Source organism: Cetorhinus maximus, chromosome 26 (genome assembly GCF_964194155.1).
Source record: "Cetorhinus maximus chromosome 26, sCetMax3.hap1.1, whole genome shotgun sequence".
Lineage (NCBI taxonomy): Eukaryota > Metazoa > Chordata > Chondrichthyes > Lamniformes > Cetorhinidae > Cetorhinus > Cetorhinus maximus.
The window spans coordinates 20,113,093-20,127,469 of record NC_135904.1 but is presented as its reverse complement, the minus strand read 5'-3'; the positions used below and the strand labels follow the sequence as shown (position 1 = coordinate 20,127,469).

General features: G+C 40.3%; 1 protein-coding gene across 1 annotated transcript in view; it reads right to left on the bottom strand.

Annotated features, from left to right (window-relative positions):
• The window catches only part of adam10a (ADAM metallopeptidase domain 10a), a 148,324-nt gene that overhangs the window by 75,551 nt on the left and 58,396 nt on the right, over positions 1-14,377 (bottom strand). Inside the window, exons 3-4 of the mRNA XM_078530310.1 lie at positions 12,757-12,875; positions 1,243-1,401 (exon numbers count right to left, since the gene is read on the bottom strand). Of these exons, the coding sequence (XP_078386436.1) occupies positions 1,243-1,401; positions 12,757-12,875 (278 nt within the window). The remainder of the gene's footprint in view (positions 1-1,242; positions 1,402-12,756; positions 12,876-14,377) is intronic.

The following is a 14,377-nucleotide window of genomic DNA, read 5'->3' as shown; positions in this document are numbered from 1 at the left end:
TGCCACACGCACGCACTTATACATGCCACACGCACGCACTTATACATGCCACACGCACGCACTTATACATGCCACACGCACGCACTTATACATGCCACACGCACGCACTTATACATGCCACACGCACGCACTTATACATGCCACACGCACGCACTTATACATGCCACACGCACGCACTTATACATGCAACACGCACGCACTTATACATGCAACACGCACGCACTTATACATGCAACACGCACGCACTTATACATGCAACACGCACGCACTTATACATGCAACACGCACGCACTTATACATGCAACACGCACGCACTTATACATGCAACACGCACGCACTTATACATGCAACACGCACGCACTTATACATGCAACACGCACGCACTTATACATGCAACACGCACGCACTTATACATGCAACACGCACGCACTTATACATGCAACACGCACGCACTTATACATGCAACACGCACGCACTTATACATGCAACACGCACGCACTTATACATGCAACACGCACGCACTTATACATGCAACACGCACGCACTTATACATGCAACACGCACACATTTATACATGCAACACGCACACATTTATACATGCAACACGCACACATTTATACATGCAACACGCACACATTTATACATGTAACACGCACACATTTATACATGTAACACGCACACATATATATATGTAATACACACACATATATATAATACACACACATATATGTAATACACACACACATACATATATAATATACGCACATTAAAAATTCAATTTTTACTAAGGGCTGATTTAAATATTCTCATGTGCAAGAGGCAGAAAAACTGGGCATTAACCCACATGCAAAATTATGGGTGGCAGGATTGCAGTAGAGATCTGATAGGATGGTGTGCAGCCATATTTCTTAAAATGTGTTCCCCAAAAATTGCATGGGTAAGAATGATCTTGTTAATATACCTCATATTTGCAAATTTCCTGTACATAAACTCAATTTTTAACTTTGCAATAGAAATTAGTTTCTACATACATTCATGGCAATATGAAATTCATGTCAATTTTAACAGATAGTTTGAAATGAAGTTGCTCATCATACATTCTTCAAAATTGGCTTAAAGAATGCATTAGGTAAATTGGTACCGCACTTCCTCATGTCACAATATTCTGCTAATTTGGAAAACAAACATGATTATTGTCCCTCAGGCAAGCTTCAGTTATACATAAAAAAGGAAAATACTTACTTATATCATCTTCATGGTAGATCACAGAGTGGAAAGGTGGCTTTCTGTTTTTAATGTATCGCTCTGCTGGTTCAACATAGAAAGTACCCTGATGGGTCTGGACAAACCCTTCAAACCGTCCATCTACGATAGAGCCATGACTGAGAGATCCTCTCTCACCTTTTACAAGAAAAAAAGTTACTAAAATTATATTTTGTTTACATGATTTTTTAAAAAAAAACCTTTAAAACAGTTGAACAAGAATTAGAACAGAAATGTTACCACAAGTCTATTGAGATGGATTTAAGTGGGATTACGATCTATACTACAAAGAAATCTGATAAATTCAAGGCGACCAACAGTAAACAGTCACTGAAGACTTTAAAATATTTGATTATTTTGTGCTTTCGCAGTATTGTACACATAGTAATTTTTAAAAAAATCAAAACTCTTAATGCTTCAGTATGGGTACCAATGACATTGTTGAGGTGCTAGATGGGAAGAATTAACATGCCCAATAATACGCAGAGACTGGTAGAGTGAAGTCAGGCATTCTTCCATTTTCTCAGTTCACTCAAGGTTAATCTAGTGTTTCTAAGTCCGGATCAGTAAATCCACAAAGTAAGCTCACTAGGTGAAATCACAAGCATTCACTATTTGCCACGTTAAAAAAAAGCTTTTCAGGTATAAATTGAACTGCACAACGAACGGCTGCAAACTGGGCTCAAGGCCATTGAGTGCCAAATGCACAATAGAAATTATTGTACCATTAAAAAAAAGCACATGAAGGGATTCTCCTGGTTGCAATGTAATTCAAAAGTTTGTTCATGAGGACATCCAACACATGAACACCTAAGAAATGGACCCAAGGGAAAAGAGAATCTGTTGTGGGCGGGGGGAAGAGAGGAAGGGCGGTGGTGGTGAGAGGGCAAGGGTGTTTGTTTCCTTACATGGCTTCATTTGTTTCTCTGATATAGAACAAAAAGTTTTAATTATGCCGAATAAGCAACATTCAATTAACCAGATAGGCAAACACAGCAACAATTTTCATTCATACAACACCTTTAACATAGAAAGACATCCCCAAGCGCTTCAGAGGTGTAATCAAAAGCTAATCGGTGAGCAAAAAGGATATATTGGGAGGGTTTAAGAAAATTTGGTCAAAGATTTTTAAAGGAGTCTTAAATAGAGGGGGACCTTCTGAGGCAGAGGGGTTTCAGTTGGGGGATCCCAAAGCATGAGATGCAGACAATAAAGTATGGATGCCAAAATGCACAAAAACGGTTTGAACAAGAGTGAGAATTTTAATTGGGTCACTGGGAGTAACCAGGAGCCAGCGTCGGAAAGGACAGGGTTGCTGGGCAAGGAGTTGGTGCAGACGAGAAACGGGTAACAGAGCTTCGGTAAGACCATGTTTATTGAATGTGGAGTATAGGAGGCTAGCATTATAACTGTAGCGTCTGGAGGTGGGAAGTGTATGGATCAGAGTTTCAGCAATAGATAGGGCAAGTGCAATGCTTTTTGTGATAGAAAAGATGTGAGGTTTGAAGAAGTTCAGCTCAAGTCAAATTGCCTCATTTAGTCTAAGACAACAGCATGGGGGAGGGAATGGAGTCAGTGACAAGGATGCAGAGTTTGTGGTTGGGTGGGGGGGGGGCAAGACAATTGCTTTAATCATCCCAATGCTAATCTTGAGAAAATTGCAGCATCTCCAAGACTATGTTGACTCACAATATGACAGAACATAAAGGAAAGATTTGCATTTATCTAGTGCTTTTCATGATCTCAGGCATCCCAAAGCACTTTACAGCCAATTAAGTACTTCCTGAAGTGTTGCTACTGTTGTAATGGGAGAGACACAGCACCTAGTTTGCACATAGCAAGCGCACCATACAGCAATGTGATAACAACCAGATCATCTGTTTTTGTGACGCTGATTGAGGGATAAATATTGGCCAGCAAACCAGGGATATCTCTTCTGCTCTACTTCAAAAATAACGTAATGGGGTTTTTACCACCCAAGAAGACAGATGGGGCTTCAGCTTAAAGTTTCATCTGAAAGATGGCTTCTCAAACTGTGCAGCAACCCTCAGTCCTGCACTGAAGTGTCAACCTTGACATTTGTGCTCAGGTCCTGAAGTGAGTCTGAGCCCAGAACCTTCTAACTCAAAAGCTGACACGTAAGCAATGAGGAGGTAGAACTGGTTGTTGAGTGTGCAAATGAAGCTAACATCATGTCTGCTGATGAGGTCATCTTGCGGCACATGGAGTTTGGGATAGATTCTTGAAGAACTCTCAAGGTAATGATACAGGAGTAGGAAATGCTCTGGCTACAATGGACAACACAATCAAACTACACAATGGAGGTGAAAAGACAGAGGAGCAGGGTGAGAACAACGGTGCTAATAACTGTATAGAGGCAGATGAGGGACAGTGCACTATGGATGTCACTTTTGACATTGAATGAAGTCTTTTCAGTGCTTTGGCAGGGATAGATACATGAGTGAAGAAATTTAAACATGGAGTAGGAAAGATGGATACAGATTTCGGTTGTGACAAAATATTCAATGACCAGAGAGAAAGAGGTTGAGGATCGGATAATAATTTACAAAGACAAAGGGCACGAGTGAGAGTTTTAGATGTGGGAGTGATGATACGAGTTTTGAAAAAGGGAGGAGGAACAGTCCCCAAGGCGAAGGAATCATTAACAGTTATGGAAGTTGGCTGGTCAAAGGAACAAGGGATGGATTTCATGGACAAGACAAGCTCAGAAAGGGGACAGGGAGTGAGAGACAGATGTCAAAGAGGTATGGACTTAGGTTGAAGGCAGGACTGTACCTGGCAGAGTTTTTGCTCATTGGGCAAGGAGGCAAATAGCCAGAGCTAAATAGACATTCTCAATTTTACTGGAAAAGAAGTCCAGGAGCACCTCACACTTGTAAGTGGGTGAAGGGGGGTTTAAGAACACAGTTAGGTGTGGAGAAAAGAAGCCAGAGATTATCTTTGCTCTCCAGAATAATCTTGGATTATTTGGTGGTTTCAGTGCAAGAGTGATGCCCAGTTGTATTTGATATGATCCAACCAGATTTGACGACGCACATACAAACATATGAAATAGGAGCAGAAGCAGGCCATCCGGCCCCTCGAGTCTGCTCCATCAATCAATAGGATCACGGCTGATCTGCTGACGTTTCAAATTCCACATTCCCATCTATCCCCGATAGATTCTTATCAGGCAAGGGAGTTGAAAGCTATCTACCTCTGCCTTAAAAATATTCAATGACCCCCACCTCCACTGCCTTTTGAGGCAGAGTGTTCACAAGTCACAATACGCTCAGAAAAAATTTCTCCTCATCTCTGTCCTAAAAGGGTAACCATCCCTAATTTTAAAACAGTGTTCCCAAGTTCTGTACTGGCCCACAAGAGGAAACATACTTTCCGTGTACACCTTACCAAGGCCATTCAGGATCTTATATACTTCAATCAAGTCACCCTTCACTCTTATAAACTCCAGTGGAAACAGTCTGTCCAACCATTCCTCATAAGACAACCCACTCATTCCAGGTATCAATCTTGTAAACCTCCTTTGAACTGCCTCCAATGAATTTACATCTTTCCTTAAATAAGGAGACCAAAACTACACACAATATTTGTGAACAGTCAGCCTGTTCCTGCCCCACGGAACTTATTTCTTGCTATCTTGACTCCATTCTCTCTCCCCTTGTCCAGTCTCTTCCCACATACATCCGCGATTCCTCTGACACCCTACATCATATCAACAATTTCCAGTTCCCTGGCCCCAACCGCCTCCTCTTCACCATGGACATCCAAACCCTCTACACCTCCATCCCCCAACCGGGATGGTCTGAGGGCTCTCCGCTTCTTCCTCGAACAGAGGCCCGAACAATCCTCACCCACTACTACTCTCCTCCGTATAGCTGAACTTGTTCTCTCACTGAACAATTTCTCCTTAAACTCGTCTCACTTCCTCCAAATAAAAGGTGTGGCTATGGGTACCCGCATGGGCCCCAGTTATGCCTGTCTCTTTATGGAGTATATGGAACATTCCTTATATTCATTACAAGCCTACCGACTCCCACAGCTACCTCGACTACAGCTCCTCACACCCCGCTTCCTGAAAGGATTCCATCCCATTCTCTCAGTTCCTTCGGCCCCGTCGCATCTGTTCTGATGATGCCACTTTCAAAAACAGTTCCTCTGACATGTCTTCCTTCTTCCTTAACCGAGGTTTTCCACCCACGGTGGTTGACAGGGCCCTCAACCGTGTCCGGCCCATCTCCCGTGCATCCGCCCTCACACCTTCCTCTCCCTCCCAGAACCATGATAGGGTCCTCCTTGTCCTCACTTATCACCCCACCAGCTTCCGCATTCAAAGAATCATCCTCCGCCATTTCCGCCAACTCCAGCATGATGCCACCACCAAACACATCTTCCCCTTCACCTGCATTCCTCAGGGATCGTTCCCTCTGGGGTGCAGAGGGATCTAGATGTTCCAGTGCACGAGTCACAAAAAGTTAGTATGCAGGTACAGCAACTAATTAAGAAGGCAAATGGAATTCTATCCTTTATTATGAGGAATTGAACATAAAAATAAGGATGATATACTTCAGGTATATAGGGCATTGGTGAGACCACATCTTGAATACTGTAACAAAAACAAAAACAAAAATAGCTGGAAAAACTCAGCAGGTCTGACAGCATCTGTGGAGAAGAATACAGTTAACGTTTCAAGTCCGTATGACTCCCTCACCCCCTACACCTCAACCCCCTCCCAGGGCACCTTCCCATGCAACCGCAGAAGGTGCAACACCTGCCCCTTTACTTCCCCCCTCCTCACTGTCCAAGGGCCCAAACACTCCTTTCAAGTGAAGCAGCATTTCACTTGCACTTCCCTCAACTCAGTCTACTGCATTCGCTGCTCCCAATGCGGTCCCCCTCTACATTGGAGAGACCAAACGCAGACTTGGGTGACCGCTTTGCGGAACACCTTCAGTCTGTCCGCAAGCATGATCCAGACCTCCCTGTCGCTTGCCATTTCAACACACCACCCTGCTCTCATGTCCACATGTCTGTCCTTGGCCTGCTGCAATGTTCCAGTGAAGCTCAACGCAAACTGGAGGAACAGCACCTCATCTTCCGACTAGGCACTTTACAGCCTTCCGGACTTAACATTGAGTTCAACAACTTCAGATCATGAACTCTCTCCTCCATCCCCACCCCCTTTCCGTTCCCCCCCTTTTCCAATAATTTATTATTTTTAAAAATTTTTTAAATATATTTTTCTTTACCCACCTATTTCCATTATTTTTAAATGTATTTCCATCCATTGTTTTATCTCTACCTTTTAGCCTATTTCGATCCCTTCCCCCCACTCCACCCCCACTAGGGCTATCTGTCACTTGCTCGTCCTGCTTTCTACCTTAAATGTCATCATTAGCACATTCCTCTGCTAATATCACCACCGTCAACACCCCTTTGTCCTTTTGTCTATGACATCTTTGGCAATCTCTTCTTTGCCTCCACCTATCACTGGCCCTCTATCCAGCTCTACCTGTCTCACCCCCCTCAACCAGCTTATATTCCACCTCATTCTATACTTCTTAGTTCTGCTGAAGAGTCATACAGACTTGAAACGTTAACTGTATTCCTCTCCACAGATGCTGTCAGACCTGCTGAGTTTTTCCAGCTATTTTTGTTTTTGTTACAGTATTCAAGATGTGGTCTCACCAATGCCCTATATACCTGAAGTATATCATCCTTATTTTTATGTTCAATTCCTCATAATAAAGGATAGCATTCCATTAGCCTTCTTAATTAGTTGCTGTACCTGCATACTAACTTTTTGTGACTCGTGCACTGGAACATCTAGATCCCTCTGCATCTTAGAATTCTGCAGTCACACTCTGTTTAAGTAATACTCTGCTTTTTTATTCTTCCTGCCAAAGAACAACTTCACATTTTCCCACATTATTCGCCATCTGCCAGAGTTTTGCCCACTCACTCAGCCTATCGATATCCATCTGCAACCTCCTTACGTCCTCTTCACAACCTACTTTCCTTTCTTTGTCAACTGCAAATTTAGTTATCATGCCTTCAGTCCCCTCACCTAAGTCATTGATATAAATTGTAAAAACTTAAGGCCCCAACACAGACCCCTGTGTGACTTCACTCTTCACAACCTGCCAATCAGAAAAAGACCCATTTATGCATATTCTGTTTTCTGCCAGCCAGCCAATCTTCTATCCATGCTAATATGTTACTGTCTACAACATAAGCTTTTATTTTTCACAATAACCTTTGGTGTGGTATCTTATCAAATGCCTTCTGGAAATCGAAGTACAGTACGCCCACAGGCTCCCCTTTATCCACGGCGCATGTTAATCCTTCAAAGAGCTCTCATAAATTGGTTAAACATGATTTCCCTTTCACATAACCATGCTGACTATTCCCGATTATCTTGAGTTTTTTGAAGCGCGCAGCTATAACTTTATTAATGATCAATTCTAACACCTTCCCCACGACAAACGTCAAGTTAGCTGGCCTATAGTTTCGGTTTACTGCCTCCCTCCCTTCTTGAATTGAGGGGTTATGCTTGCTACTTTCCAGTCTGATGGAACCTTTCCAGAATCTAGCAAATTTTGGAAAATTAATACCCACTCACCTACTATCTCATTAGCGACCTTTTTTAAGTATACCACCTGGACTTGAGAGAGCAAAGACTGGGGCTATATTTAAAGGAAATAACTGGGATAGGGGAATGTAAATAAAGGCAAAGCTGGAGTGGTTGAGCAAATTGTGGCGACTGGAGATCCAAAGTGTAGAGGGCTGAGAATGCATGTGTAAGGGGCTTAAGGGGAAATTTTGATTTTCAATGGGTTAATTCACAGATAAGTGGAGTTGGAAGGGGTTAAAGGCTCTGGTTGAACAAGGGTGTGTTTGGAGATTCCTTGTTAATGATCAAGACCATGTGAATAAAGAGACGATAGCAGCTGGAAAGGTTGAGTGGGTGGTGGTGAATGTGGTAGAAGGGAGTTTACATGGAGGGAAAGATTTAATAAGGGAAGCGAATATAGATATGCATATCAATTAAAATGAACAGTTCAATACCAGACTGGTGGGAAAGGCTACCCAAAATCAGCAACCACAAACCAGCCAAAAATCATTTTCAAAATTAATTATGATGAGCAATCATGATAAAAAATTAATTTGTAAATTGCATTTTAAAATTATTCATATGATAACAAATTGTGCATTTATCTTCAGACATGGTGGCTAATGTGGCTTTTGCAGTAGGCAAGGCCTTAAATAATGACCTTTGAAGTTCTAGGCTGTGCAGCAAAGAGGCAAGATCTCCTCGTGATTAAATGTTTATTCATTTTCCCAGTGATCCTTAAATATGCACCCACTTGAAATTAATATATTTCATAGAGCACTGTTTCAAAACTCAACATATTACTGTTTTGAAATAATGTCAGGACACTTTGTGAATACAAGTAGCTAATGGGAACATTTATTATACAATGTGGAATAAAATATGAATAATTTAAGAATTCATTATATTTCACAAGGTATAGTTCACAAGTTAATGCATATAATGACATGCTCAGGAAATGGTTCTTCAGACTGGCACTCAAGAGGCCCTTCATTCTTTGGCATCGTCAGCAGATTGTTACCATTAAAGAAGTTTATATAAAACTGGTTTCGGCATTTTACAATCAAGGTTTCCTAGATCCACATAAAACAACCATTAAATCATTTCCTCCTCCTCATCTCCCATCTGATTCTGACTTTAGTTAGATTACAGTTCCATGGGCTCTGGCTATTCCACTCCACCCATTCCCTAAGGTCAAGGATGCTTAAGCCCATTCAGCCCACTGGTCGATTTATGGATAGATAATTCAGGACAGTCCACAGGCCATTTGCTTTTCATAGTTCTGTTTACTAGATCAAAAAGTAGTTAAAATTACTGATACTAGCACAAGACCAAAAAGGGAATTGCCAGGTTTTTTTTTTCCCTTCACATGCTACCCAATGTAATCCGAACAAGTCTTACGCTTGCTTCTGTTGTGCTAAAATACTTTTTTTAAACAATGACCTAATTACTTTAAAAAGATTCTCTGCAATTTGCTTAACATTTGCTTAGACTCGTTACATAGAATTTCTACTTTCAACCATGCTGTGCAAAGTATTTCTCTAACTTGCCTTTAAATACTTAGTGAGATCATCTGAAATTTGCGCTCATGTTACCAACACAATGAACACCGGAAATAATTTACAACTACCAGAACACTTCATAATCTCGAAGGTCCCTTATCAGGTCACCCCTTAACCTTCTTAGTTCTTATGAAGAAAAGCTACAACTTCTCACATCTCTCTAACTGCTCATCATGGACAAACCTTCATTTTTGCACAATGGCACGATTTGCATCTACTGGATGCATTGTAGCAACTCAGCGAGATTCCTCAGACACCACCTCCCAGCTCTTCCATCCACAGGACAAAGACAGCAGGTGCATGGGAACACCATGACCTCCAATTTCTCTTCCAAGACGCACATCATCTCAACTTGGAGCTGCATTGCATTTCCTACACTGTTCCTAGGTTAAAATCCTGGAACATCCTAACTTGTAGCACTTAGGAGTACCTTCAACGCATGGACTACAGTAGTAAGAATGCAGTTTGCCCCCATCTTCTCAAGGAGAACTAGGGATGGGCAATAAACGCTGGCTTTGACAACAGTGTGCACATTCCTAACTTGCATATGAGAAAGCATTCTAATGAACTACGCTGCAGTTGTTTAAAAAAATCCTTCCTATAATGCAGTGCTGAAAATCAAACACAATATTGTGCCAAATCACACTGTTCTATTAAGTCTGAATTATTTGTCTCTAACTTGTTAACTGATAAAGATGTAAAACTGAACTAAAACTCTGGCTTAACTGGCCTATGCATTGTAATTAAGTTTGAAGAGACAGCCACCAAATCAAGATTAGACAAACAGTACTTTATTTTCACAATTACTTTTTTTTTTAAGAAAAGAATGTCGAGTATTCCAACTGGATAGATCATCAGCCATGTTAAAGCATTGACATAAGCCTTGTTTAAAATGGAATAGTTACAAAAGATTAAAAATGAACATGCAACATTTCTGAATGAAACATTCAGTGATTACAAGTAGCACAATGTCAATTTATCTAATTCTACACTAATTACCAACAGGAGTGGTTGCCTTTTTCCCATACATGAAGTTTTTCTGGTCATTGCTGTACTACAGGAAGAACTTGTTTAATTAGTATTGTTTGTTTAAAAAGGCAAGATTTAAATTATCGTAAAGAATGGCAACGTAATTGTCAGTGTCATTATGTACCATTTATCATCATGAGTCATCCATCTATTAAAGTGGGCAACATTTCTCAAGTCAAAAATCAAAAAATATCGATTAATTTCTTATTCATCTCATTGCTGTTTCTGGAATATTGCTATTGTTACGTCACATTTGCTAAGCAAACAGTGACATTGATTTGAGCCTGGTACAGTTTGATTTTAGTCTTCAGCTTAATGTCATACTGCTTCCAGACATGATCATGGAGCTGGCTGTAGACAGAACTTGCATTCTGGATGCATGCCCTGCACTCAGCAAGCTCCCAAAAATAGCAATATGATAATGTTCCTATATATATTTTCGTGATGTTGATTGAGGGATGAATATTGGTCAGGACACCAGAGATAACTACCTTGCTCTTTACCAAAAACCATGCTATGGGATCTTTTACATCCACCTGAAAAGGCAGATTGGGCCTCACATTAATGTCTCATCCAGAAGATAGCAACTTTGACTGCATTGAAATGTGAGCCTATATTGCTGTACTCAAGTCCTGGAAGAGGGCGTGAACCCATATCATTCTGATGCAAAGTCAAGAGCGCTACTACCTGAGCCATAGCTGACACAGGTAACAATCATTTTTATCCAAGACAGCATTTGATGATTTCTTATTTTTAAATTTTATTCTATGATAAAATCTGATATTTAAATGAGATTAATTATTTGTAGTCAAGAATGGTTGGCAACCTTTCATCTACGAGAGATGATGGCAATGCGGCCTCAGAAGTTTGGTGAGGTCAGAGGAGATCAACTGCTGCATTTCTTTCGATGACTGAACTAGCTGATTCTGAAAAGGAAAAGTCTGCCAAAAGTGCCACACATGAAGTTGTCCTATGTCAGGGATTCAGGATGTTTTCTGTTGATGCCTTGTTTGCAGAGCTGGAGTCTGCTTTGGATCTTCTGAAACCAGGTTTCCAAGTGGTGGCAACCTCCTACCCACAGATGGTGTTGTCATTTGTTTTGATCGTCAGCTAGTGTTTCTCATTTATCATGACTGATGTTAAGAGTTTTCATGTCTCTTTTGACAGCATCCTTGAAATCAGAGCTTTGGCCATCTAGGCTGGTCTCTAGACATGGGCTACATCCTTGTATAACATATTCTTGGAGATGCAGCCATATTCCATCCTGTGCACATGCCCAAGCCAGTGAAGCCTTGTTTGTTTGATTTGCACTAATATGTTTGGCATGTTTGCATGGAAAGGACAGCTTCATTGCTGATTTTGTCTTTCCAGGTGATGTGTCGTGGGCACCAGAGATAAGTTATTTACCTTTGTTCTTGGTAGATGCAAGTTGTCCAGGCTTTGTTGCCAAACAGCAATGTGCTGAGAATGCAGGCCCTAGAGATAAGCATCTTGGGTTCTGCCAGTTACTTTGTTATTTTTCCATGTGCCCATTTCGTTAGTAGGCCAAAATTGGTGGCTGCCTTTCCAAAAGCATGTGACGAGCTCTTCATCAAGAGACAGATCATCTGTCACCATAGATTCTAGGTAGAATTTGCTGACAGTTCCAGTGGTGCGTCGTTGAGTCTGATCACAGGCGGAGACACACGCTGCCCCATAACTGCCATTTTCTTGACACTGATTGTGAGGGAGAACATGACAAGCATGGGACAGATGATCCACAAACCTTTGAAGCTGGTCTTCTGTCTGGGCAACTAGTGCAGCATCATTTTTACACAGAAGTTGTGTCTTGGCATTCAGATTTATCTTCTGAGAAAGTAAAATCTGGAGCAGAACTAAAATCATCTGGTCTGCATAATATTGACCTACCCAGTTACACAAGGTAAATATATTTCACCACAAAACTTTCTTTTTTTTTTACATAGAAAATGGATCATAATTTTTTTTTGAAATGCACACATGGTTGCGCTATCGGTTGTTTAAAGCTTTGAGGGGGAACAGAGTTTACGGCAAGGTCGGATATCATATTAAACAGCACCATAAATATGCTTGCTTTAAATTACTCGTTAATTTGCCTTTTGACAAATCTTTAATTTCACTTTCTAGATGATGAGTAAAGTTTAAATAATCCAGCAATAAGTTGCATACTAGACACAGAAGAAGCGGTGTCTACAAATATTCTTGGCAGTACACAACATGTACACATTTACACCAGTTCACAATTAATCTTACCATAGATTTCCCCAGTGTAGATATGGGAAGTGTCATAATTCAGCTCTTCGCCTGATACTTCCACTTTAAAATCATCTGTGAATATAGAGGTGTCTCGCTTCATTCTCAGGTTGAAGTGTCTAATAAGAAAGCAGTAAAAATGAGGCAAATTAATCTTCTGAAACTTTTTAGGGATAGGAGAATATTTCTGTGCAAGTGAACTTTTCCCCTATTTTTTTTACGTGAAACTCATTATTTACAAACAGAATCAATGTGCTACAGAAACAGCAGTTTAAAGCATTCCCCAATCCCTTTGATGCTGATGCTCAACAGCCTTCTGTCGACCAACTTCATTCTAGCTAACTTTTCCAGTAAAGACAGACCCAGATGGAATATACACATTGCAAAATATTGATCATCTTTTTAGGATTTTTCACTTAATATTTACAGCAACGTGCTAGTTACATCAGGAATGTGGAGAACATGGCCAAAAATGAACGTGGCAAATTCTGTTACCACTTATGCAGACAAGGACTGTCTCAACTTGCATTTCTTCACAAACAGAAGCATATTGCTTAATTTTGAATAAATAACCAATTTGTTTTAGTGTACTTTAAATAATGGTTAACTTCCTCTCACATTGAGGTGTTCCGAATTGACTCTAGAAACTACAACAGAGATTTAAACAAATATATATTGTTACTGCATGTACAGAGAAAGGTTAAAAATGTACCAAAACGTAAGAGGATGACACTAATACCCACCTTTCAAAAAAAGTTACTTTTAAAAAGGTATAACCTGTTTTCAAGAAATTAGTCATTAAGATAAATATTTTGGTTTAAATTCTATCCAACTATAAACTATAACAGAAATAACAGTAAAAATGAAACTTCAAACTGATGCAAACTCAAAACTTCAACTTTAAATCGCCACATCCTAGGAATAATTGTTTAAGACATTGTACTCTCCACAGTACTGACAAAGACATAGAATTTACAGTACTAATTAATAGTTAATTCAGCCCAACTGGTCCATGCTGGAATGTGTACTCCATGAGCCTCCTCTCACTCTACTTCATCTAAACCCATCAGCATATCCTTCTATTCCTTTCTTCCATATGTTTATTTAGCTTCCCTTAAATATATCATGCCAGTTTGTCCCCTCAATTGCTCCATATGGTAGAGTTCCACATTCTAACTGTTAAGAATCTGGGCTACTCTCACTGGAGCAGCATTTGAAATAAGTTTTGAAGATACTGCCACTCTGTTCCAATATAAAAATGAAATAGCAGACACTGTATTAATACCAGCAAGATTCAGTTGATGCCTTGTATAAATGATTGTGAATGGTCACTAGCCAAGAGTTCTGCACCATTCTCGTTTTACAGCAATCCTATTGAAATTTTACCTGTTTTCCACCCTACAACTGAAGCACCACAGATTCTGGCATGTGCGCTCTTAAAAGACATACATCAATTATGCAACAATAATATTCCAGAGCTCCATCTTTATTCCCTTCTCACTCAACAGTAACATTTTACATTCATTTTTCAGAATTGCAATCCAAATTATATTAGGTAACTGACTACCTTTCTATCATGACCATCTTCTTCACTGCCTCCCATACTTTCACTCATTCTGAA